We start from the raw sequence: 27487 nt of genomic DNA, 5'->3' as shown, positions 1-27487 counted from the left end.
AAGGCCTCAGCTTTAATCCTTTAGGTGCCCACCTCAATGAACTTCAGGTACAATGTGACATCAAACTCTTCTTCCACCATCTTTGCCTCCATGCCCATTTCTTTGGACAAGCGTCCTCTCCCATCCCACAGACTCCTTCACCCAGGTCCAACACTCTCCCTCCACCTGAACCCCTCCCTCTGGCCTTTTACCTGGACTCAATCTGCTCATTGAGGAAAGCTGACGTGATATTGGTCACCGCAGTTTCTCTGCCCCCACTCAGCAAACCCAGCCTATCCCCTTCCAAACTGACAGCACTCCGTATGCTTAGATCCAACCCTGAATTTGTTACTAAGCCTGCTGATAAGGGTGGTACTGTTGTAGTCTGGGGTACAGGCCTCAACATTGCAGAGGCTGAGCGCAAGCTCTCAGATACCTCCTCCTGTTTTCCCCTGGGCCCTGACCCCACCATCACACATCAGGCCATTGAATCAAGTAACTGACCTAATTTCATCTGATGATTTCCACCCCCGCCCAAATGGAATAACTAGATCATTATCGACTCCTTTGTCTATCCAATTGCTCTTCTCTCTCTTTGGGTTCTATCCTATTGTTTACTCCTTATCCCTACCCCCTCCCTATCTTCTGCATATAAACTGACATTTTCCCAGCTACCATCAGTTCTGAGGAAGAGTCACCGGACCGAAAACATTAGCTCTGATTTCTCTCCAACACACTAGGCTTCCACTTCTCTGGCAACAGGGACTAGCATGTTCCAGTGCCCACGGGGAGCAGGTACATCAGTCTGAGGCAGTGTTGATCTGACAGACATAACATATCCTCGACTGGGCCTTTAAACCGAGGCCACATCTGTACGTGGAAAATGATATGACACTGGAGAGAAATGGAGGGGAACTTATGGTGTCCCAGCCAGTATTTTTCTCACTGCTAACACTGATTTACTTCAAAGATCTTTGTGGGAGCTTGCTGTGCACAAACTAGCAACTGTGTTTCCAATGTTACAGCATTTCCAATCCTACATAAAAGGAGGGTGGATATAGAATAGATGTTCTTGGACAGCACCTGATCTGACAGTCAATTGATCAACTTTTATAAAGCACTTTGGACCTTCTGGGAATGCTGTAGGTACTACATAAATGCACATCCTCCTTTTTTTTTCTCTATTTTCAGATATTACAAACTCTAGCCTATCGTTTCTATCATCGCTCCCATCATCAGTTCAGGGGTTCACCACTTGCCTTAACAACTCAAAGGGTGGTTATTGACTATAATATACTGACCCCAGACAGACCAAATTACTAGCCAGTTAGTTGCCCCCATCGTTGCTGAGAGAGGCCAATGATTCCTTTTGGAACGAAGAACTCAAACTGTAGGGCATTAAGATAACATAGTCAGCATGAAATCCAAATCACAGAATTCAAAAGAAATGACTTGCCTTAATCCAGTGTATGATGAGAACATAAAACTCTGTATCACAGGGAGTAAATGTACAGATATGTTTAAGGGAAAGCTAGACAAAAATATGAGAGTAAAGAGAAGACAGGGACTTAGATCAGAAAGGGTAGATAGAGCTGGAAACACCAGAATGGACTGCTTGGGCCAAATGGCTTGTTCCTGCGATGTTTATCTATGTTTATTTAAAGGATAGAAATGTTTGCATGAAGTGCCTCCCTACACACAGGAGATTCAATTTCCTTAAGTAATAAGCAAACTGTGCATGTCAGAGTCAAACAAGATGGAAACAGACCCTTCGATCCAATGTTCCCAAACTAAATTAGTCCCACTTGCCTGCACTTGGCCCATATCCCCCAAAACCTTTCCTATTCATGTCCCTGTACAAGTGGCTTTTAAATGCTTTAACTGTACCCACATTCATTACTTGCTCTCCAAGTTCATTCCACGCACAAACTACTCTCAAATGTAAAAAAGTTGCCCCTCATCCTTTTTAAAACTCTCTCCTCCCATCTTAAAAAGTATGCCCCCTAATTTTGAATTCCCCCACCCCAGGGAAAAGACCTTGCTATTCACCTTATCTATGCCCATCGTGATTTTATGAACCTCTGCAGGGTCACCCCTCAACCTCCTACACTCCAGTGAAAAAAAGTCCCAATCTATCCTTATCCAAACCCTCCATTCCCAGCAAAATCCTTGTCAATAATCTTTGAACCCTTTCCAATTTAAAAATATCTTTCCTATGGCAGGGTGACCAGAACTGGATGCAGTATTCCAGAAGAGGCCTCACCAACATTCTGTACAGCCTCAACACAACATCCCAACTCCTATACTCAAAAGTTCTGAGGCACTGAAGGCAAATACGCTACGTGCCTTCTTAGCCACCCGGTCCATATCTGATGCAAACTTCGAAGAATTATGCACCCAAACCTCTAGATCCCTCTGTTCTGCAACACTACCCATGGCCCTACTTTAAATTGTAAAGTTCCTGCCCTTGTTTGTTTATCAAAATGCAATATTTCGCATTCATCCTAATTAAATTCCATCTGCCACTCTTCATCCCATTGATCCAATTGATCAAGAACTTTTTTGTTATCTTAGATAACCTTCACTGTCCACTATACCACCAATTTTGGTGTCATCTGCAAACGTACCAACAATGCCTCCTAAACTCTCATCCAAAACTTTTACATTGATGACAAACAAAATTGGTACATCACTGATCACAGTCCTCCTTATCTTATGTCAGTAATGGCTTAAAGAAGTAGGAGAATATTTCTAATAGTCACTTGACCTTATATAGAGCTTAAGTGTGACTGAAAAGAATGATCTTGTCAAAGCTTGCTGTCTTGACAGAATTGTAAGAATTCCAAATCTCAAAAGGGAACCACAATTTTTACTACAGTCATTCAAAAAAATTAGGTTTGCTTTTAATGAAACATTAATATTTAGGTGCTGTTTGAACTTACAAGGAAAACAAAGGCCATTAACTAGGGGGTCACAAACTCAAGATGGTCAGCGAGAGAGGTAGGGGTGACAAGAGGAGAAACATTTTTACTCAGGGAGTTGTTAGGATTTGGAATGTGCTGCCTGGGGGAGTGGTGGAGGTGGATTCCATTGGAGGCTTTGAAAGCAAGTTCGATATTTATTTGACAGGGTTGAATTTAGAGGGCTATGGAGACAGGGCTGGAGAGTGGGACTAGCTGGGTAGTTCTTTCAGGAGCCAGTACAGATTTGATGGATCGAATGGTATCTTCTGTACTGAATCTATGATCCTCCAATAATGCAGCTGAATATATCATTGAAGTTGGAATGGGCTACTTGAGAAACGGCCAATAAACACTGACCTTGCCAATGGTGCTCACAATCCACAAGCAAACACAACGAAAAAAAGCTTTTACCTGTTGTTCAGATGCCAAGTTCATCTTATACGGATGTTGCTTTCCCTCCTCACTAGACATTGGTGACCACATTTTGGATTCAGACCTACCAAAAGGAAAGAAAGCACACTGTGTTGGTTATTCAATTTTACAAAACAGTTAAATTCACAGAGCTCTAAGCTCTGCAATGCCCTCCCCAGATCTTCTCTAACTCCGCCCACTCTTCCTTCCTTTAAAACTCCCCTTAAAACCTACGTCCTTGGCTAATTTGATCAGTAGTTTTAATATCACTGCAAGAGGCTCGGGGTGAAATTTTGTTCAGTGATATTCAACAGGGTGCTCAGTTACGAGTGGTGTATCACAAGGATCTGTTCTGGGTCCTCTCCTATTTGTGATTTTTGTAAATGATTTGGATGAAGGAGTGGAGGGGTGGATTAGCCAGTTCTTGGATGATACGAAGGTGTGTCACATTTTGGATGGTGCAGAGGGCTGTTCTAGGTTATAAAGGGACATTGATAGAATGCAAAGCTGGGCTGAGAAGTGGCAGATGGAGTTTAACCCTGAAAAGTGTGCGGTGGTTCATTTTGGAAGGAAAAACTTGAAAGCAGAATATAGGGTTAACGGAAAGATTCTTGGCAGTGTGCCACTGAAAGCTGCCACCCAGGTGGATAGAGTTGTTAAGAAGGCATATGGTGTGTCAGCTTTCATTAAATTGAGGGATTGAGTTCAAGAGCCATGAAGTTATGCTCCAGCTATACAAAAGCCTGGTTTTGCCACATCTGGAGTATTGTGACCAGTTCTGGTCACCTCATTGCAGGAAAGATGTGGAAGCGTTGGAAAAGGTGCAGAAGAGATTTACCAGGGTGTTGTCTGGAATGGAGGGAAGGTCTTACAAGGAAAGGTTGAGAGGCCTAGAGCTTTTCTCTGTAGAACGACGAAGGATGAGAGGTGACTTGATAGAGGTGACAAAATGATCAGAGGTACGGATAGAGTAGACAGCCAGCGACATTTTCCTAGGGTAGAGGTAGCTATTACGAGGGGGCATAGCTTTAAAGTGAGTGGAGGTAGATATAGGGTAGATGGCAGAGGTAGGTTCTTTACTCAGAGTGGTAGGGGCATGGAATGCATTGCCGGAGAGGGTAGTGGAGTCAGCCTCATTAGGGGCATTTAAGTGACTATTAGATAAACTTAAGAGTGATAGTATAAGGTAGGGGTGGAGGTAAATAGATGTTAGGATTAGGGTAAAAGTTCGGCACAACATCGTGGGCCAAAAGCTCTATACTGTGCTGAGCTGTACTGTTCTATGTTCTATGTGTTCTGGTGCTTTCACTGTACAGGCCTTTGTGAAGTTTGACTATGTTTCAATTTCTTGATAGACAAGAGTAGTGCATGTTGTTAGTACCTGGTTGCTCACACTGGACTGATTTGGCTCTTAGCTGGAGAGTACTGGGAGAGTATAACAGTCAGCACTGAGCTCTCGGCGCCCGAATCAGAAATGGCAACTGTGTTATGCTTATCAACATCTCCCCTCTATTCTGAACAGTCATAATTCTCAAGATGATTCAGGTGGGGCTACGTAACAGAGAGTGCGCATCTGCAAAGACTTCTGCACCTCCCGATGAACCTAATTATGCTTCAGAGGGGCACGCTAAAATCTTCACATCTCTACCCATAATCCACTATTTCCTTGAAATGGATATGAGGGGTCGCATAACTCTTCACTGTCCTTCTTGAAACCACAAATGTTCATTCCCTAACATCCCAGCACACACAGAAACAGGGAAACATCGACAGTTCAGACGAAGATGAGGAGAATTCTTTAACCCCTCAGTTCCCCAGAGAGTGGTGGAGGCAGGGTCATTGAATACCTTTAAGGCTAAGGTGGGCAGATTCTTTACTAACAAGGGTCAAAGGTTATCAGGGCAGGCTAGTCCACCAGGCAACCCCAAAGTTAAATGCAGCCTGCAAAAAGACTCCCATTGACCACACTTCACCAATGAATATCTCAGCAGCAAATTCAGGAGAGGAGCAGTGGGCTATGCTTTAAAACTTTGAAACATAGAAAGCAGGTGTAGGAGTAGGCCATTCAATCCTTCAAACCTGTTCCGCTATTCAATCTGATTATGGCTGATCAACCAATTTAGTGCCCTGCTCCCACTTTCTCTGTGAGCAGACCAACGTTCTCTTCTCCAGGCCCCCAACCGTCTTGAGAATTATGACCATACCCTCTGAACCCTTTTACCCCAAGGAGAAATATTTTTTCGCCTTCCTGAAAAGTTCCAATGTTGGAATTCTTTTCACTTCAAATTCATGATTACTTGACCTTTCTGAAATTTGCTCCCCCAAATCTCTCTCCCCCGAGTGACAGAAAGTTGAAATGTGTCCCAAACACTCAAACAAGGCAAAATGGTTGAGAAACCCTGGTGTGCAGGCTGGCCAGGAATTATAAAATAATTCAAAGTTATCTCTCTGTTCCTTTTCCTTTCCAATTCCCCCATTTACTCAGCATTGTCACAATGTTACAATGATCACTCTTCCCTGACTTCTGCTGGTGGGTACACTATTCTAATTCAATCCCATCACATTTACTTTTCTCACTAATGCACCTTTTCATTTTGTGTTAGAACTTCCTTTTTCATTCTTCCTGGCAGTTCTAATTCTATCACTTGCTTCATTACTTGTCCTCTCTCTCACTCTCTGGTTTGTTTTCTCTGTCTCTTTCTCTCTACACAACAGGTGACTGTATTATCCGAATCTCTGTTCAGTTACTTCCTTTGAGGAAGGGCAAGTGGGGGATGTTCCATCATAGTCCTGACTTACGCCTTGGAGATAATGGACAGGCTTTGGAAAGTCTGGAGGGGGGTTACTTACTGCCTCTGACCTGCTTTTGTAGCCACTGTTTATGTGATGAGTCCAGTTGAGTGTCAGGTCAATAATACCCTCCAGGATGTCGACCGAGAGAGATTCAATGATGGTAACACCGTTGAATGTCAAGGGACCATGGTTAGATTGCCTTTTATTGATGATGATCATAGCCTGGCATTTGTGTGGCACAAATGTTACTTGCTACTTGTCAGCCCAAGCCTGGATATTGTCCAGATCTTCAGTATATGAGGAATTGTAAATGGTGCTAAACATTGTGCAATCATCACTGAAGATCCCCACTTCTGACCTTATGACAGAGGGAAAATCATTGATGAAGCAGCTGAAGACAGTTGGACCTAGGACACTACCCTGAGGAATTCATGCAGAGATGTCCTGGAGCTGAGAGGGCTGATTTCTAACAAAGATGACCATCTTCCTAAGTGCTCCATATGACTCCAGTGGAGAATTTGCCCCCTGAAACCCATTGATTCCAGTTTTGCCAGGGCTCATTGATGCCACATTCTGTCGAATGCAGACTTGATGTCAAGGGCTGTCACTATCATCTCCCCTCTGGAATCTGGCTCTCTTGTCCATTTTGAAGCAAGGCTGCAATGAGGTCAGAAGCTGAGTGGGCATGGCACAACTCAAACTGGGCATCACTGAGCAGGGGCTGCTAGATAGCGCTGTGATGACACCTTCCATCACCCTAATCGATAAATCGAGAGTAGACTGATAGGGCAATAATTGGCCAGTTGGATTTGTCCTGCTTTTTTTGATGTAAGGACATAACCTGGGCAATTTTCTGCATTGTCAGGTAGATACCAGTGTTGTGACTGTACTGGAACAGTTTGGCTAGGGGAGTGGCAAGTTCTGCAGCACAAGTCTTCAGTACTATTGCCAGAATGTTGTCAGGGACAGTATCCAGTAACTCCAACCATTTCTTAACGTTACGAGTAGTGAATCAAATTGGCTGAAGACTGGTATCTGTAATGCCGGACACCACTGGGGAGGCCAAGATGGATCATCCACTCAGCACGTCTTGTTCAGTCAAAACATGACATCCTAACTCGATGCACTGACCAATAAAGGCAAGTGTACCATATTGCTTATACCGCGCCTGGAAGAAATAAAATATTCCAGCTGCTTGATTTTAGAGTTTTTCAGACATAAGTCATTTTAAAAAAGAAAAGCTTCTGTCAGCAAGGAAAGGACACTCATTAGCATGGGATGGTGAGCAAGGGTTCATAAAATAAGTGGCTTGTCTGTTCTGCAAACAAACTAGATCGAGCAAACTGATAGAGCATGCCCTTTAGAAGGGGTTGGGTATGACAGGAGTCCTGAAAAGATCATAAATTCACCTTAAAATTCAAAGACAGGGAAAGACAAACATAGATAAGTTGATGAAGGTTGCATTTGCTATTCGTGGAACAGAATTTATTTCTCTGTATATTTAAGACATCAGGTAAAACAAGACTTGGTTAAACTGAAGGAAGATCCGTTTGACAACCAGGTAAATGCCAACTTTATTAAACCCTCATGATCGGTTTCTAACAAACCTCCTTCAGTTACCCACGTCCTCAAATATTTATCCTATCTTCCTCCAGATGATCTCTGCCACTCTGGAATGTCCTCCAGACCGTTTCGCACCGCGCCACTCCCCCCAAAATTCTGTGGATGTTAACATGTACCTAATATACATGTGATCTGATTATACAGACACACAGTAAAATAAGAACTGCGGACGCTGTAAATCAGGAACAAAAGCAGAAGTTGTTCGAAAAGCCCAGCAGGTCTAGCAGCGTTTGTGAAGAAGAATATAGTGCAGGGGGTTGGGCTTAGATTAGTTCACAGGTCGGCGCAACATCGAGGGGCTGAAGGGCCTGTTCTGCGCTGTATTGTTCTATGTTCTAAAATAGTTTTGGCTCACCAGACCCAAAACGTTAACTGATTTTAGTTCACAGATGCTGCCAGACATGCTGAGCTTTTCCAGCAACTTCTGTTTTGTTCCCAATTTACAGCAGCCGCAGTTGTTTTGACGTTTACTCTGACATTACTAACCCTACGTGCCCTCTGCGCTGTCCGCTCGCTCAACCAAGACACCTCCCCAGCTGCATCAACAGAAACATACTCTGTCACCAACTTTCCCCTCGTGTAGTACCTGCCTCTGTCTCATTGCAGGAGGAAAAGAGCCCACAACAGGGCAAAAAGCGGGGGCCATGTGGGTACCCATGAAGAAAATGAGAGGAGTTATAGAAGGTATTGTTGAGGGTGAGGACAAGCTCGGCCAAGCGGAGGAGGGTGGTGACGGGTGGGGATGATTCATTGTCTTTGCTCCAGGAAGAAGAAGCGGAGAGCCCTAAGACCCTCCTGGTGGGGGATGGGCGGCTAAAGGCATTGCACATCCATGATAAAGAGAAGGCAGCTGGAGCCTGCAAACTGGGAGCTTTGAAACTGGCTTAAATGTGTCAGAGGAATCATGGAGGTGCGTGGGGAGGGACTGGACCATCGCCCACGTGAGACAATCCTGACTCATGCCCCTTCAAGCAGCTGACTGTGTCCAAGCTCCTGAATGACTATGCTGGGACCCTCTGAACAAAGGCTACACCCTTGATGTGGCTGAGGCCTGCTGACAACTGTGACAAGCTTGCGTTCTTAGTGTCTGCGCCAAACAGCAAGGGAATACAGAAACAGTGTGAGCCTGGTGTTTCTGCCTGAGATGGGCAGAAGGGCAATGCAAGGCAGGGATGCTGTGAGGTAGGCTCAGGGTGAGTGAGCACTAAGAAAGCAAGCGAAGAAACTACAGATGCAGTCTGGTCCAGTCCCTGAGCTGGATGTGGTCGCCTATGTACACAGCGTCCTTACAACGGCATTACAATCATAGGTTCAGAATTGAAATATAGACATGTAAGTGAATCAGAGATGTCGATGATGGTTCTTAGAGGAAGGCACCTGTCAAATGCCAATGTGTGTGGATATGAGGTGTATGTATGATGCGCAGGCAGAGTGTAGAGCTGGATGAACACAGCAGGCCAAGCAGCATCAGACACGCAGGACGGCTGACGATTCAGGCCTCGACCTTTCTAGGCTCAAAACATCAACCTTCCTGCTCCTCTGATGCTGCTTGGCCTGCTGTGTTCATCCAGCTCAGCACCTTGTACATCTCAGATTCTCCAGCATCTGCAGTTCCTACATTCTCTGACATCCAGACAGCATGCCCTAAGATGTTGGTGCACAGTGTCCAACATGGAACCTGCTCTGATTTCCGTGTCACTTTTTCCCAGCATCTAGTTTGATTAAATGGGAATGAGTTGAGTTGAGTGGAGTTGGGCCATTAACGAGGTGTTTATGAAGCAGCAATCCCCCTCCCATGACAACTGCCTAGCGAGAAGCTCTTCATCCTGTTTGTGAAAAGTATAACAGTTGCTCCCAAAGAATAGATGGGACTCAGTAGATTTCTTGTCTGATCCTGCCACAAATCTCACCATGCACCATATTGCTCAGACCCCTATAAGTTTCTACCCAGACAATCTGGGATGAGTTTGATGAGTTCCCTTCACTTTGCAGACATATTTGTACAGTGAATAAATTCCTTGCTCGAGAGGGATTGTCTATTTTTAGACTGTGAATGCCAAAAATGTTTGGAAGTCCAAAATTCTGTTCCAACTGTTCAAAAGTGCTGCTTTTCTGCCAATTTCAGAATCTGTCAGCCCCGAGATGGGCTTCATAGTAATGCACAATAGCTGCATTTCCCACAGAGCTAAACTCGACCGTGGCTCTGACAGATTTTTCACAGAGTCCCAAAATAAAGAGATTGCTCTCATTTGTCCACTACACTTTGTGGCTAAATTTGAAGAAGTTTGACCAGCCAAGACTGCAATACACAAAGTGCTGTGCTCCTGCAGAACAGGAAATGCAACAGCTACTCCATGAAGATCAAGGGTCCACAAACAATAATGTGGTAACATCCTGATAACGTGGCTTTAGGTGAAAGAGAAAGGATGTTGCTCAGGACTTGAGAGAATTGCATTACTCTTCATTTCACAGACATGGTTGGAGAAACCTGTTACCTTATGAACCTGAATATCCAGCAGCAAGCTTTTTGCGGGCTTAAACAAAAAAAGTGTGTATTTAGGTGCTCACTCTGAAATCTAACACCATGGGATTCACATTCACACACTCTCGCACGCATGCATACACACTCTCTCTCTCTCAAGGCACTTTAACAGGTTAAAAGCAAACAAAATAGTTTGCAATTCATGTGATCGCCTTGCTCAGGAAAGCACGTTCGTCAGACTGAAAGAAGGGGTCTTTACCCCTGAAAGCTCCTTTAGGAGAATTCAAGAACAGAAGTTACCTGCCAAAATCATTTCAGGATTCTCCTCCAGGGGTAAACCTTCTACAGGTCATTTGTGGCTTCGTTGCTAGTTCACTGTGTTAGTTGACCGATAAACAGCTGGTTAGAGATCTTACAATAATACAGCCTCCAATTTTAAAAAAAGCTGTAAATACTACTGAATATTCTGCTGCTAACCTCCTTACTTCTTTCTTCAGTTAATTAGCATTTTAAGATCACAAAGGGACAAGAATGGCTGCTTTACCATGTGATTCCTAACAACTTGTTCCTTTTCCAAATATGATGGCAATCTTAGGTTAATTAATTAACCTTCTGGTTTATTGTTTGAAGATTTTCATCCTGAAGGAGCTAAGATAGTCATCTTCTTTGCTTCAAAATAAAGACCCATTCAATTCAGTGATGTTGTTTGGTGGTCTTAGCAATTTTTTCATCTGCAATGTGCCTTTTTGGCTCATGTATTCAAAAGTGAATCAATGAGAGGTCACCTGTCCTTTGGCAGCCATCTTTACAGCTGTGTCCACTTTTTAACGGAAAGATTCTTTTATACGAGAAGTCTACATTGATTAATGTTCTTATCACAAAAGCTAGGAAAATTGTTTCCTTATTGGTTGTACACGATTCCAAAAGGGAACAGCAAACATTAATGTGCAGCTGGGAGAGCAGACAGAAGTTCGTTTTAACATCTTCTCCGAATGTTAGTCCCCATGTCCGAATGCTGGTGGCACGGTGGCTCAGTGGTTAGCACTGCTGCCTCACAGCATCAGGGATGCAGGTTCGATTCTACCCTCGGGCAACTGTCTGTGTGGAGTTTTCACATTCTCCCCGTGTCTGCATGAGTTTCCTCCGGGTGCTCAAGTTTCCTCCCACACTTTCCAAAGATGCGCAGTTTAGGTGGATGGGTCATGCTAAACTGCCTGTAGTGTTTAGGGATGTGTAGGTTAGATGAGTTTTAGAGGACGGGTCTGGGTGGAATGCTCCGAGGGTTGCTGTGGGCTTGTTGGGCCAAAGGCCCTGTTCCCACACTGTAGACATTCTATCTCATCCCTAGCACCACATTGCAATGTCAGCCTCTGAGGCAGGTATCACACTCCTGCCTTGATAATAGGAGTTCAGGCACTGAGACATTTTACTTTGTCATGACATCTTCTGAAGGCAATGATTCAGTTATTAGCATAGCGAATCACATCGAAGTGGCCCTTCTTTTAGCACAGGCCGAATAGTAGCCATTGGCAAGCTATCGGATTGTGGAGAGGCACGGCAACCAAAATCAGTATCTCACACCCAAATGGCCTTCAGCAGGTTTTACCAATTGAGGAAATCATGGCTAACTTTCTTTCTCCTTCTTCTCATCCTGGAACTAGATCCAATGTCCAGGAACCATACTGACCTAGGATAGTGTAGGATGGGTGTTGAACCCACAACTGGGTCACAAAAGACAATGCCCCTACCAATTGCTACCGAGTAGAAAGGACTTTGCAATTGCTACCGGTGGAGCTCAAACAGTTAGAGCACAACATTGGGATATGAATTTCTTACCTTTATGCCTTGGTGGAAAGGCAAGGAGAGACTGAAGCTGCTTATAGGACACTCAACATCTTTGCCTGCGATCAGGAATAAATGCAGACCTAGTAGCTAGTGACTAACTGTCCAAATCAAAGAAATATGGTTTAAGAAGCAACTTGGAGCTGTAAGGTGGCAGATAGGTTTAGAGATGTGGTTCCAGGCCCAGGCAGCTGATGGCATTGCTATAAATGGTGCAGCAAAGGAAATTGGAGATGATGCAGGAGCAGGAGACAGAAGGGTATGGAGATGTAGCACTGCGAAAGGTTACAGACTGGGAGGGACAGAGGCTGTTCAGGGACTTGAACACAACAAATGAGAATTCTAAAAATGAGAGGTTGCTGGAATGGGAGCAAATGGTAGACAGTGAAAAAGGTCAGCCACATTAGCCATTTTATCTCTAATACCTCGCTCTCCTTCCTGGACCTCTGTCTCCATCTCCGATAAACCTCCTTGAAACGGATATCTATTTCAAGCCTACTGATTCCCCTAGCTACCTAGAATATGCTTCCTCTCACCCGCTTTCCTGAAAGAATGCAATCCCCTATTCCCAATTCCTTTGCCTCTGCTGCATCTGCTTCCAAGATGAGGCATTCCACTGCTGGACATCCTCATCTATCAAGGACCCCGACATCCCTCCACAGTGGTCAAAAACACCCTCCACAACATCGCTCACGTCTCCCGCACCTCAGCTCTCACTGCCCCTACCCGCATTAACAACAAAAATAAAATCCCCCTCGTCCTCATGTACCACCCCACCAACCTCTGGATCCAACACATCATCCTCCGCCACCTGTAATCTGACCCCACTACCAAGGATATACTTCCCTCCCCAGCCTTATGTGCTTTCCAGAGGGACTGCTCTCTCCACGACTCCCTTGTCCACTCCACACTCTCCTCCAGCCCCATAACCCTTGGCACCTTTCCCTGCAACCGCAGGAAGTGCTATACCTGCCCCTACACCTCCCCCCTCAGTCCCACCCCAGGACTCAAGAAAACCTTCCACATTTAACAAATATTCACCTGCTCATCTGCTATTGTGGTATATAGTAGTCGCTGTAGCCTCCCTGTATGATCGGGGAAACCAAGCAGAGACTTGAAGACCATTTTGTGAAACACCTACATTTCCCAATCACGAACTACTTCAACTCCATCTCCCACCCTTTGGCAACATGTCCATCCTGGGCCTCCAGTGTCATAATGATGCCACCCAAAAAGTGGAGGAGCAGCACCTCATATTCCGCCTGGGGACCCTACAACCCAATGGCCTTAATGTGGACTTTACAAGCTTCAAAATCTCCCCACCCCTGACCTCATCCCAAGACCAGCAACCCCCCCTTGTTCCCGCCTCCCTGACCTGTCCGTCTTACCTCACACCTACCTGCCCCTCTCTCCTCACTGATCAACTCCAATCCCAACTCCCTACTTACACTCACCTTTACTGGCTTCATTCCCACTTCCTTGACCTGTCCGTCTTCTCTCCATCTATGTGCTCCACTATCTACCTTCTATCGCTACCTCCCCCTCTCTCTATTTATTTCAGAGTCCCCTACCCCTCCCTATTTTCTGAAGAAGGGTCCAGACCCGAAACACCAGCTTTCCTGCTCCTCTGATGTAGCCTGGCCTGCTGTATTCACCCAGCTCCACACCTTACTATCTGAGACTCCAGCATCGGCAGGTCCTACTATCTCCTAGTCATTTTATAAGCAACTGCAAACATCTCCAAATCACCCATCTACTCCCAGCCCCAAAGCATTTTGTCTCATAAATCAGTAGAAATCTTTAGGTCAGGGGTGGGGAGATTTTGAAGCTTGTAAAGTCCAAAACAGCAATATCCTGCCCTGATAAATTACTTTTCTTTCATGCAAAGAGTTTTGGGTAAGTTTACATTAGCAGTGATAAACAATAAGTCAATCTAATCCTATTTTAAACTTCTGTATTTTGGCACAGCAACAGTTACACCAAGACAACATCATACATTTACAACTCCAAAATAAGAATTTAACTTCACTTAGCATGAGCTTAACAATAGTAAGTGTAGATTAACCTATCCCTTAAATGGGAACAAACCAGGAAACTGGGTCAATAGAACAGCCCGTGGGCTGACAGATCTAGATGCCTGTATATGGGCACAGAAAGGGTCTGCTCTAATGTTAGCCTCTTCCAAATCCCGACAGCAATTTAATCACAACACTGCGTTCCCCAGAATGGTCACCAACAATAGGAGACAGGCCAGAACACCTTGTGATATTGAGCTGGGTTTTGTTTGGCATCAAATATCTTACATGCCATTTAGATTAGAGACGCTCTTCAAAACAGTATTCTAGCAGGGCACCTCCCACTGGTACTTGGCAGAAGCAAAGTTGGCACAACATGGTTCGGGAGTATGGAATCTATAGACTGAATCTTACTTTTTTTTTGCCTACTGGAGTTGCATTGAGGTTTTTTGAAGGATGTGTTGGTGCAAGACATAGCAAGTTGTCTCACTGTATCTTGCTAAATTCACCTCATTAAATATCCAACACGCTCCTCCAGCGTTTCACATCTAATTTCCACCCCATTTTCCCACATGTTCTTACAGAACATCATGCAATTCAGTGGACAGTCAGTGTGGAGCTGTGCTAAATAGTTCCCAATATTTACCCCTGACATGGCTGTTAAGGGGATATCAGTACTTCTCTGTGCAGGCAGGGAGTAGAAGGTCCTACAAATGCTGTATGATAACACAGTCCTCCTTCTTCCCCCAAAACCCGCTGTAGAGGCCACAACCATCACACCATGTCAGCCTGGTCTAACATTGCCATCCAGGCCAGTAAGGTCTTAGCTGTCAGGAGGAATGTCCATCAATGTTGGAAGTAGGTCTCCTCCGCACTACCAGTGAAAGTACTACCATCTTCTCTCTGCTAACTCATACTCAGTCTCTGCTGCTGTACCCAAGTCCGACCAAGGCTCATGCTTTACCACTCTCACTATTGCCTGCAATAATTTTCCCCATTTGCTCTCAGGCACCCCATTCCTTGAAACTGCTGAAAATTTGTCAAACATTAAGATTGACAAGTCGCCAGGCCCGGATCAGATTTGTCCTCGGCTGCTTTGGGAAGCGAGAAATGCAATTGCTTCGCCACTTGCGAAGATCTTTGCATCCTCGCTCTCCACTGGAGTCGTACCTGAGGACTGGAGAGAGGCAAATGTAATTCCTCTCTTCAAGAAAGGAAATAGGGAAATCCCCGGCAATTATAGACCGGTAAGTCTCACGTCTGTCGTCTGCAAGGTGTTAGAAAGGATTCTGAGGGATAAGATTTATGACCATCTGGAAGAGCATGGCTTGATCAAATACAGTCAACACGGCTTTGTGAGGGGTAGGTCATGCCTTACAAACCTTATCGAGTTTTTTGAGGATGTGACTAGAAAGGTTGATGAGGGTCGAGCTGTGGATGTGGTGTATATGGACTTCAGTAAGGCATTTGATAAGGTTCCCCATGGTAGGCTCATTCAGAAGGTCAGGAGGAATGGGATACAGGGGAACTTAGCTGCTTGGATACAGAATTGGCTGGCCAACAGAAGACAGCGAGTGGTAGTAGAAGGAAAATATTCTGCCTGGAAGTCAGTGGTGAGTGGAGTTCCACAGGGCTCTGTCCTTGGGCCTCTACTGTTTGTAATTTTTATTAATGACTTGGACGAGGGAATTGAAGGATGGGTCAGCAAGTTTGCAGAAGACACAAAGGTCGGAGGTGTCGTTGACAGTGTAGAGGGCTGTTGTAGGCTGCAGCGGGACATTGACAGGATGCAGAGATGGGCTGAGAGGTGGCAGATGGAGTTCAACCTGGATAAATGCGAGGTGATGCATTTTGGAAGGTCGAATTTGAAAGCTGAGTACAGGATAAAGGATAGGATTCTTGGCAGCGTGGAGGAACAGAGGGATCTTGGTGTGCAGATACATAGATCCCTTAAAATGGCCACCCAAGTGGACAGGGTTGTTAAGAAAGCATATGGTGTTTTGGCTTTCATTAACAGGGGGATTGAGTTTAAGAGTCGTGAGATCTTGTTGCAGCTCTATAAAACTTTGGTTAGACCGCACTTGGAATACTGCGTCCAGTTCTGGGCGCCCTATTATAGGAAAGATGTGGATGCTTTGGAGAGGGTTCAGAGGAGGTTTACCAGGATGCTGCCTGGACTGGAGGGCTCATCTTATGAAGAGAGGTTGACTGAGCTCGGTCTCTTTTCATTGGAGAAAAGGAGGAGGAGAGGGGACCTAATTGAGGTATACAAGATAATGAGAGGCATAGATAGAGTTGATAGCCAGAGACTATTTCCCAGGGCAGAAATGGCTAGCACGAGGGGTCATAGTTTTAAGCTGGTTGGTGGAAAGTATAGAGGGGATGTCAGAGGCAGGTTCTTTACGCAGAGAGTTGTGACAGCATGGAATGCGTTGCCAGCAGCAGTTGTGGAAGCAAGGTCATTGGGGTCATTTAAGAGACTGCTGGACATGTATATGGTCACAGAAATTTGAGGGTGCATACATGAGGATCAATGGTCGGCACAACATTGTGGGCTGAAGGGCCTGTTCTGTGCTGTACTGTTCTATGTTCTATGTCTATGTTCTATGTACATGCCCTCTGTGCCACCTACCCATTCACCCAGAACACCTCGCTACCTACACATGCAGTAACAGCTGTGCCACCCATTTTCATTAACACCCTTACAATCTGCCTCGCTTTCAGTCCAAAGGAAACAGCCCACACGATGACTGCCCTGACTTGGCTTCTCACCCCTTAGGATTAAAGGATCCTGAGTATGACCATCCAGCGTTGGGCTTGGACTGGTATCAAGACCTGCCTTTGATTGAATGTGCTGGAACCCCCTGACCAAAGCCTACCTTTCTTTGACTTGACTGAGGACAGGTGGCAACCATGGCAAGTTTCCTGGCTTTGTGTCTGTGCTAAAAGGCCAGCAATACAGCAGGTATCTCTGGATGAGGGGGCAAACTGCAAAAGGGCAAGGCAAGGCAGGGGTGCTGTGAGTGTCCAGATACAGTCAGAGTCAGTGTGGGCTGTAACAGTGCGTGAAGAGTGCAGAGATACAGCCTGATGCAATCCCTGTTCTGGGTGTGTGTCCCTGACCGCATGGTGGCCTTCTTGGAGCATTACAATAAGAGCTACTGAGGCTGTCCGAGGTGCAGCATTGAACAGGAGAAGTGTCCGGTGACTGGATCTGAGATACGTCATGAGGTTCTTACAGGATGGCACATATCAGATGCCAATGTCTGTGGGCTTAGGGTGATCATGCCTGGTGTCCCTGGAGAATACAGAAGTGATGATGCCCAATGTCTGACACAGAGCTCACTCAGACCAAGTGTCAAGCTGAATCTACCTGGTTGCCAGGGCCGAGTTTTTCCAATGTTGAGCACGTTTGATGGGTTTGCAAGATGGGAGGCTGAATGTCAATTAGACAAGTACCAGCATTAATAAGGCACTTAACAAACATTAAACTCCATGACCAACCTCTTAAACTCCATGAACTGGCATCTCACTGCTGTTGCCTAGCAAACATCCTGGTATAAAGACAGAAGGTGCTGGAAAAACTGAGCAGGTATGGCAGCGTCTGTCCAGAGTGATCAGAACGGAGAGGTCACTGGACCCAAAATGTTAACTGCTTCTCTCTCCACAGTCATTGTTTTAGTTTCAGATCTCCAGCATCCACAGTTTTTTGGTTCATTTTAGCAAAAATCGTGCTTCACCTCCTTGTGAAAAGTATAAAAGATGGCATGAGTTGCTCACAAGACATGCATCACTACAGCAATTGCAATCCAATTGTGCCATACATCTCGGCCAAGCCCATGTCACTGTAATCACTATCAGATCTCATCAGTGTGTTATTGGGTGCCGGAGGATGGCATAAGCTGTCGAGTAAAACGCAAACCCATTTCTCGAAGCAAAGTAACTGTGATCAACAACAGCTGACTGGGAGGCTATGTTTAGAGCTGGGCAGGGTGACATTGGAGTCACTAAGAGCCAGAGACTGCTACTAAGTCACAAGTTGTGACAAGACTTTTAGCCTTACCTTTCAAATTACAACATGAACTGCGATCTCAACTGCACTGCATTTACACAAGAAATAGGAGGTCTTGCAACACATTGTGTTGTGAGGCCGCATGTTCCAGCTACCTGGTTGCCAGGGTCGAGTTGTCCAATGTTGAGCCACGTTTGATGGGTTTGCAAGATAGGAGGCGGAATGTTCCAGCCCCATTCCACCTTCTCAAGGAAGGTGAATTTGTAACATAGTCAAACAGGTCAAATGCCGATTGGTGAGTCCAACAGGAGTTGGACAGGCCATTAGAACCTTGAGACCACACCAATATTTAACCTTAATGAGAGTATAGGTGTCCTCCCTGAACTCCACAATCCTTCAAAATTCCCATATCTCTTAATTCTCATAGCACCTAAAAGATCTGTTGACCTGTCTTGAATATACTCAGACTGATCATCCACATGTCTTTAGGGGAGGAAAGGGTTCACCATTCAAGTACGGTCTCACAAAGGCCCTGTACAACTGCGACAAGACATCACTGCTCTGTGGTACTCGAATGCTCTTGCAATGATGGCCAACTTACCATTTGCCTTCTTCACCAGCACCTGCACGCTCACTTTCAGTGATTGATGCACAAGGAGACCCAGGTTCTGAAGAAGAGTAACGTTGGACTTGAAACATTAACTCTGCTTCTCACTTCACAGATGCAGCCAGACCTGTTGAGTTCCTCCACCATTTTCATTGTACTGACGGTTTGTGTAGCCATGGTGTTGGAGAGATGGCTATCCTGATCTGCACTGGTATTGAATGGTCTGTAATGGTTTGTACTTATGCATGAGTGAGAGCTCTCTGACTCTTCAAGTTTCCACAAACTGTTTTGTTTATATATCTGTAAATAATATTGACCTCCATAAGCGCACACCTTTCTCTAGTACAGACTATTCCATCCTTTCTCCAGAATCTCTTACACAGGAATGCCAATGGCATCGTTGTATCATGATGTACATCGCCATCTCACTGTCTCATTCTTATTACACTACAAAATATTCCTGAAGCACAAATACTCCTTTAATGTTGGAAGTATCCACAAGCTGATGAGTTTTGTTTTAATAAATGATGTTGACTGAGGAAAGAATTGGCCGAGATAACGGTTGTCATGATTTGTTGGGGTAGTCAGAGTTATAGAGGTCTACAACACAGAAAAAGGCCCTTCAGCCCATTGCATCCTTGCCAGTCAAAACAACCACTTAACTACTCGCATTCCATTTTCCTGCGCTTGGCCCATTCTCTTGTATGTCTTAGCATTGCAAGCGTGCATCTAAATACTTCTTCCTTGTTCTGAGTGTTTCTGCCTCGGCCAACCCTTACAGGCAATGAGTTCCAGATTCCCACCACCCTCTGGGTGAGAAAGTTTTTCCCTCACATCGCCTCTAAACCACCTGTTCCTCACCTTAAATCTATGCCCCCGGTCATTGATCCCTCCACCCAGGGGAAACATTTCTTCCTGTCTAACCCACGTATGCCCCTCACAACTGGTGCACTAGAGGTTATGCTCCATTGATCCTGGCGTCATTGCAAGTGAGAGTGTTTGATAAATCCACCAGATTGCCCAACTTTACCTCACTGTCTAAGTCAGGATATAAGTATAGACACACCAGGTTCATGCCATTCGCAAAACATAAAGCAAGAGTAAACCACAGCCAAAAAGTAGATATGCCCAAAAATGTGCAGGTTAGGGGGATTAGCTAGGGTAAATGTGGGGTTACAGGGATAGGGTCGGAGCTAAGTCTGAGAAGCTCCTCAGAAGATTGGTCAGACTCTAAGGGACAAACAGCCTCTTTCCACACCATCAGGAATGTATGATTCCATGAAAATTGTTAGTCTATAACTAGCTAAGTTAAATACTACCCTTTACTTAGAAGTCCCATAACATACAAAGAGATATACTAAGAGACAAGACAGGGCAAGACACAACGCAACTACTGCTAGGGAAAAAAAGAATAAAACAGTGAAAGTAACACTGTTTTGGCACCAGAGGAAGCAGGAACTGCCAATGCTGGAGTCTGAGATAACACAGTGTAAATCTGGATGAACACAGCAGGCCCAGCAGCAGCAGAGGAGCAGGAAGGCTGACGTTTCGGTTCAGGACCCTTCTTCAGAAATGGGGCATTGCTGACTGGTCTCCTGCTGCACTGTAGGGGTTCTATTCTTCCTGTCAATGTGTATAACCTCTCATTTTCCCACATTATTCTAGATTCTGTGTGTCACTCTCACTAATTGCCTCGCGATCTATTTTTATGTTGGCCACACCTGGTGATATACATTCTTCTTCCTTATCAAAGTCTTTAAAAAGGCAGCTGATTACACTCAGAACATTATCTCAGCCTCTCTCTCTCGCTCTCTCTGTCTCGGTCTCTCCACAAATGCTGCCAGATCTGAACTTCTCCAGCTCTTTGTTTCGATTTCAGATCTCCTGATTTCGCTTTGTTTCATTCAGCCTGACAAAAAAAAAATCAGAATCCCTACAGAGTGGAAGCAGGTCATTCATCCCACTGAGTCCAAATTGATCCTCCGAAGTGCATCCCACACCACCCCCCATTCCCAATCCTTGCAACCTTTTTACATGCTGTAATTGTACTCCCCTCCACCACTTGTTCTGGAAGCCCATTCCACATACACACCACCCACTGCACAAAAAAAAATGCCCTTTTAGGTCCCTTTTACATCTTTCCCCTCTCTCTATAAACCTCTACCTTCTAGTTTTGGATGCCCTTAGCCTGGGGGAAAAAGGCAAAGCCATTGGTTATTCACCCTATTCTTGCCCCTCATGACTTTATAAACTTCTACAAGGTCAGCCCTTCAGCCTCTGATGCTCCAAGGAAATTAGCCCCAACCTTTTCAGCCTTTCCCTGTAGCTCAAACCTTCCAACCCAGGCAACATCCTTGCAAATCTTTTTTGAACCCTTTCATGTTAAACGACATCTTTTCCTATGGCAGGGAGACAGGAATTGAATGGTTAAGTCACTTTTGGAATACTTTAATGTCCTATACAACCACAACATGACATCCCAAGCCCCACGAGTTAAGAGCTCTTTGCAAAATTAATTGAATGGCAGGCTTGAAAGGAACAGAATGCTCTTTGCTAAACAAGTTCAGGACAAGCTGGGACCCCTGCAGAGCCAACCTCCACTTCTGGGGCTGGAGTACAAAGCCCTATGGACAGAAACAAACAGCAATGCACATTGCTGAGGGCTGTCCCACTACAGATAACACACTGGGCTGATCACCTTAAAGTCAGCAAATAAGGAAGCTAATCATGTGATTTTGAGCGATTTGTACTATTCAATTGATGAAGTCCTTAGTGTTAATAGATGCACTCTAGGATATCTTCAAAATAAAAAAAGACCTCCTGGCAGAAGCTAGCAAACAAACGCTAGCAGACTATTCAATTAGGAGCCTAGAGTTGTAGGAACACAGGATTCTTCGCGTGTTTTAGCTGGTAGTCAGTTAGTAATGAATGTTACTTTTCTCTATTAGCATAAAAATCAGACAAGGGGGATCTTTCAGTCATGTTCCCATCTCTGGGCTAAAAGGTCCATGTTCAAAGTCTACCTGCCTCAGGTGTGTTATAATGTGCCCACACACAGGGTGGCAAACAAATTAAATAAAAATCAGCAGGTTTGTGTGCTCAATGATTTGGCAAACACAGCCAATTTTGAAGAGACAAAATGCAGAATTTTATTTTCTACAAACGGAGCCACCAACTTGGATTTTCTGGAAGCCACAGCTCATTATGTACCTTCATATTTTATCAACCAATTTAAAATTACATAATTGTATTTCCATTTCTTTCATTCAAATGAATGCCAGAGTCCAAAATATTGCAAAGTTTGTACAGTACTGGTAGATTGGTAGGAAGGAAGAAGTTAACATTTTGCAAACACCAAATTCAAAGGGGGAAAGCAGTGCAAGATCCCTTTAAAAGATGAGATGCTTTTTCTATGTTTAAGAAATTTAAAAATACCTGTGAGCAACTTGAAAGTTTGCAAGTACACAGACAGCACCCAAATTGAAACATTCATATCAAAAGGCCGTACGGTTAGCAGATCGAGCAGCAGTTTTGCTTTGTCACTAAGACAACATGCTTTGAATTTAGCCAATTAGAAACAGGCACTTAAATACCAAAAACCAATTAAATTTATATCAGATGGTCTTAACAACGTAGGACTAATCCACCTCACCCGCGAGTGTTCTGGTCTCCCCGCTGGAGGAAACCCACACAGACACAGGGAGAATGTGCAAACTCCACACAGTCACCCGAGGATGGAATCAAACTCAGGTCCCTAGTGCTGTGAGGCAGCTGTGTTAACCACAGACATAACATGCCATCCCTAGGGCTCAGCAGCTCAGCTTGTAAACCTAAAACTGCTGGACCCTTCAGGACGGGTTTAGTTTTTTTTTCACGATGAGAGTGTAAGTTGTACCTGGCAATCAGGAAGGTGAGTTCATCTACACATCCCTTGATTTTGCTCTGAGCATCCAGGTGAGTCATTCCATCAGTATTTTCACCGTTAATGGACAAAATTGCATCACCAATGCAGAGTCTAGCAGCATCAGCCTTGCTCCCTGGAGTTATCTGACAAAAGGAAAAACAACACTGTGATCACCTTGGAATCAAACTGTAAATTAGTGTTTTTTATTTCCCTCCCAATTTCTAGCTTCTCCTCACACTCTAGATGAGAGTCAGTGCACAACCCTCTCAGCTCTCCGGAGGAAGAGGCAAGATCCTGCTATTAGCCCGCCTCATAATGAATTCCTCATCCAACATCCTTGAAGCAACTCATTATCACATTGCTGCTTGCGGGATCTTGCTGTGTGCACAATGGCCACCACTTTTCCTACACCCACTTCTCCACAATTCCTTCACCAGCCAATACATTGCACAAGTATTTACAGTCATTCCTCCATATCCGTGAGGGTTCTGTTCCTGAGAACCCCTGAAACTGATGAAATGCACAAGTTTGGAGCTTATTAAAAACAGGTTAAAATGGTTAAAAATATCATGCACACATGCTTTTTACTCGCAGGTGCTGATTTTTGGCATGGGTGGGCAAATCCATGATTCGTGATTTCATGGTTACAAAAGGGTTTACTGTAATTGACTGCAAAACATTCCAGGAATTTCCGAGGACCTGTAAGGTTCCTTAGAAATGTGATATTTTGCTTCTTCACTTTCTCCAACATTCCTCACCATTGCTGGATTACAGTCCCACTGATACCAGTGATGACATGTTCAACCCACCCACTGCCCACCTCCCAACTTGTCACCCCATAAGGAGCGACTTTTCCTGAGCAAATTCCTGGAGCAGACACTCATTGGGTAATGGAATGGGAAACAGGAGGAAGTCACTTAGAGCCATAGAGTAATACAGTACAGAAATGGACCCATCGGTCCAACTCATCTATGCCAACCAGATACCCTAAATTAATCTAGTCCCATTTGCCAGCATTTGGCTCATATCCGTTTAAATCAAGAGTATAAAAGGAGAGGGGCAGTTGGACAAAGACAGGAGTGTTAGCTGTCATCTGCCCGGGGTTAACAGCTCCCTAGTCTCAAGAGAACCGTTGGCCCTCAGTCTTCAAGAAAGCATGATCTAAATCAAAGTTATGAATATTAACTAGTTGTATATTCATAACAGAAGAATTAATGGAGAAGGCATTTCTGACAGAATATTCGATGGACAAGGCACAGAATGTTCCTGAAGACGCATAACCTGGCTGTAATTTCAAAAGACTAAATGCTATTCTCTTTTTTCTAAGAAATACTTTTATCTATTGGAACAGCATATCATTAGAATCCTGTTTTATTTGGGAACAGTTAGTAGTTAGCAGGGGCTATTCAATTTGTTAATATTGTAGTTAATTTGTTCAGTTCCAGAGTTAGATAAATAAATTGTTACTTGTTGACTATAAAGTGAGTGTCAGGGATTTATTTTAGTTAACTACTAGAAGTTGCTGAAAGGCAGGTTACACTACTTTTCACACTCCTTTTTAAAATAGATTATAGGGCAAGGCGCTCCTATTTGGGTATTTCAGTTTTAGTTCTCAGAGGGGGGGTCAACCTCTGCGTTATAACAGATTAGGGGCTCGTGCCTGGGATTTGGATGAATTTTAATGGCTCTGAATGGATTTGGATGGATCTGGACAGATCTGGGATACGAAAAGTTCCAGCAGATTTAAGACTTGGGGGCGAGAACCCTAGAACTTTAAAAAGAAATTTAACTACAAAGTGGAAAATCTGATAAATTTCAGTTGCTTGTTGTTGGTTAAATCAAAAGTGGGGCAATAATTCTTAACATTGTGAAAGAGGTTCTGAGCATGGAGTTTATCTGATGAAGGGTCTAGGCCTGAAACGTCAGCTCCTAAGATGCTGCTTGGCCTGCTGTGTTAATTCAGCTCCACACTTTGTTATCTCAGATTCTCCAGCTTCTGCAGTTCCCATTATCTTTGATCATGGAAGATGCTTCCTGCATTTGCCAAGTAAGTTTAGAAAGACAGAGCAAGGGGACACTTTTAGAATTAGCAGACAGGCTAAAATTGTGTGTGTAACTAGGGATAAGAAGAAAACTGATATTGTAACCGAGTTAGCCAAGCATTTAGGTATATTAGGGAAACAGTCAAGCACAGTGGAGTTAGAGGACAAAGAAAGGAGAATAAGATTCCTGGCACAGGAAAAAGGGAGAGGAAAGGAGGAGAGGGGAGAGAGAGAAGAAAGGCGAAGAATGTTTGGGTTGGAGAAAATGAAGTTGGGATTTGAAGCAAAAAGACTTCAAATGGCAGAAGTAAAAATACAAGACAAAAGTGATGATAAGCAAACTCAACATAGCCAACAGCCTACTAGGGAGATATACAAATAAGCCCAACCATTATCAAAACTTTGTTGAATAAGACATGGAAAACTTTCCATTTCATTTGAGAAATTGGCTAAACAGATGAACCTGCCAGAGACTGTGTGGCTAATGTTGATTCAGACCAAGTTGGTTGGCAGGGCTTGTCAGGCAATTGCAGCTCGGTCAGATGAGGTTCACAAGAATATGAAAAAGTAAAACAGGCTATTTTGGGGAACTACATACTGGTACCAGATGCGTATGGACTAAGGTTCAGAAATATAAGGAAGGAACCAGGTCAAACTTATATCAAGAATTACAGTCATTCCTCCATATCCATGAGGGTTCTGTTCCTGAGAAACCCTGAAACTGATGAAATTTACAAGTTTGGAGCTTATTAAAAACAGGTTAAAAATATCATGCACACATGCTTTTTACTCGCAGGTGCTGATTTTTGGCATAGGTGGGCAAATCTATGATTCGTGATTTCATGGTTACAAAGTTTGAAAAAATTAAACATGGCAACTTTGACAGATGGATGAGAGCATTCGAGATAGAAAAGACATCGGAGGATCTTAGAGATATTATTCTGCTTGAGTTTAAAAACACACATCCAGAAAGAAAAAAGATGTGGTAAAAGAGGCTAAACCAATGGGATTAGTTGAGGTAGTGAATGAAATCCCGAAAGAAGTCGAGGAGCTGCGGGAGAGTGCACAATAGGCTGAGTAGTAAGATAGCACGCAAACGTATCAAAGACATCACCTCTGTGGGTAAGGTTTACTCAGGTAGAACATGGGGAGTAGGCAAGGAAGTTAAAATATTGAGAAATACAGGAACTGGGTCAGTCTCTACTGGTAAGTGCTGAAAATATTTGCACTCCTTCTGAAATAATGCCCAAGAGACTGACAATCAGTGGAATAAATGGAGAGAGAATTAGCATTCTCCTGTGGAAGATAAGGTTAGAAAGTCTAATTCAGACTGGGTTGATAGTGGGAGTGATAGAAAAATTGGCTATTCCAGGATTGCAGTTTGTTCTTAGAAATGATACAGCTGGATATCAGGCGAGGATCAAGCTAAACATCACTAAGTCATCTATGTAGACAGCACAGTTAGTCAATCCTGCCACAACTCTGTTCACAAGACTTTGAAAAGTGGCTGGTGGAAATTTTATTCCAAAGGGCATTACTTCAAATTGAGATAGCCTATTTGGAGTTACAAAAGCAGAAACTTCTTTCACTCTGTCAGACAAAGATACTTGCCAGTAACCGCAAACTAAGTCCAACTTAGAGTTGCAAGTGTCTTGTCCTACTTTCTCCATGCAGTCCTCCGGCCTTGGAGCTGGATACAAATCAGATTTGGTCAAGGTGCTGACCTTCCAATAATCTATGCAAAGTCATTGAGTACCATCAGGTTTGAGAACCAACACAATTGGTGAACTCCACGCACTTTGACTCAGCTCTATGATATCTTTTTGGATAATTACTTCCTCCTGAACCTGCGCTGCTTTGGTAGAATTAAGCCTGTAGGGGCGTCATCTTATTGAAACAGCATTCCCTACATCAACCTCGTCCACTACGGCATTAGTCCTCCCCATTCTATTTCTACATATGTGCTCATTGCACTCTGTAACAGGTTTTTCAATTCAATTCCCTGTTCCTAGGACAGAAAGCTCACTACCCTATCCCATTCCTTACGGACTTTCTCATCATTCAATTTATTCTGAGGCACATCAAAGTCCAAATCATTTAGATTTGATTCCTCGGTGAGTGGCAGTAACTAATATCTGTTTCTCCGGTCCCCTTTCCCCACCATAGTAATGTTTCAGCATGTTCACATGACATACCTGACAGTTCTGGAATCTTCACCAGATAATTTACTTGACTTAAAACTTCTCAATCTGATACGGTCCATTAAATCTTACTTTGAAGGGATCTCCAACTACAAGTAACAGCACCAACACTTTACTCCCACTGGCAAACATGTGAACTTTAAATTTCTTACCTGCTTCTTACTTCATAATGTGCTGCTCTATAACACTATGTCTAGATTTGTCTCAGGATGGTGGAAGATAAGTCAAAGAAGAAATGGGACCCTGAATAAAGCAGTGCATTGTGGGCATGTCAGCAAGAAGGAATCAGAGTGAAAAGATGCAAATGTTTTGCTACAAGTCTGCAAAGCAATATCTATTTGGTGTTGGAGTTGAGAGGAATGCAGCTCATAATAATTTCTGCGTGCACGAAATATGCCTTCTTCAGTCCATCATTGGAGAGTGATGATGAACCTGAGATAATACCCTGCACTGCTGTCTGTACAAACTGGAAAACAAGGCCAGAGAAAACATATCTGATGATGAATTTGACTAAGATACCAATATAATCAAAGACCAACTCAATGGACAAAAACAGATTGCAACTTAAAATGGCACACACAGTTATAGCAAGGAAAAGTATAAAGAAAGACTT

General features: G+C 44.0%; 1 protein-coding gene across 2 annotated transcripts in view; it reads right to left on the bottom strand.

Moving 5' to 3' along the window:
- pdlim1 (PDZ and LIM domain 1 (elfin)) overlaps nucleotides 1-27487 on the bottom strand; it is a 90495-nt gene that overhangs the window by 19791 nt on the left and 43217 nt on the right. For both annotated transcript variants that reach the window (XM_048563729.2, XM_048563730.1), the window contains exons 2-3: nucleotides 22623-22774; nucleotides 3354-3438 (exon numbers count right to left, since the gene is read on the bottom strand). In XM_048563729.2, coding sequence (XP_048419686.1) covers nucleotides 3354-3438; nucleotides 22623-22774 — 237 coding nt within the window. The remainder of the gene's footprint in view (nucleotides 1-3353; nucleotides 3439-22622; nucleotides 22775-27487) is intronic.

Source organism: Stegostoma tigrinum, chromosome 37 (genome assembly GCF_030684315.1).
Source record: "Stegostoma tigrinum isolate sSteTig4 chromosome 37, sSteTig4.hap1, whole genome shotgun sequence".
Taxonomy (NCBI): Eukaryota; Metazoa; Chordata; class Chondrichthyes; order Orectolobiformes; family Stegostomatidae; genus Stegostoma; species Stegostoma tigrinum.
The sequence above is the reverse complement of the archived record's forward strand: the minus strand, read 5'-3'. Positions and strand labels throughout refer to the sequence as shown.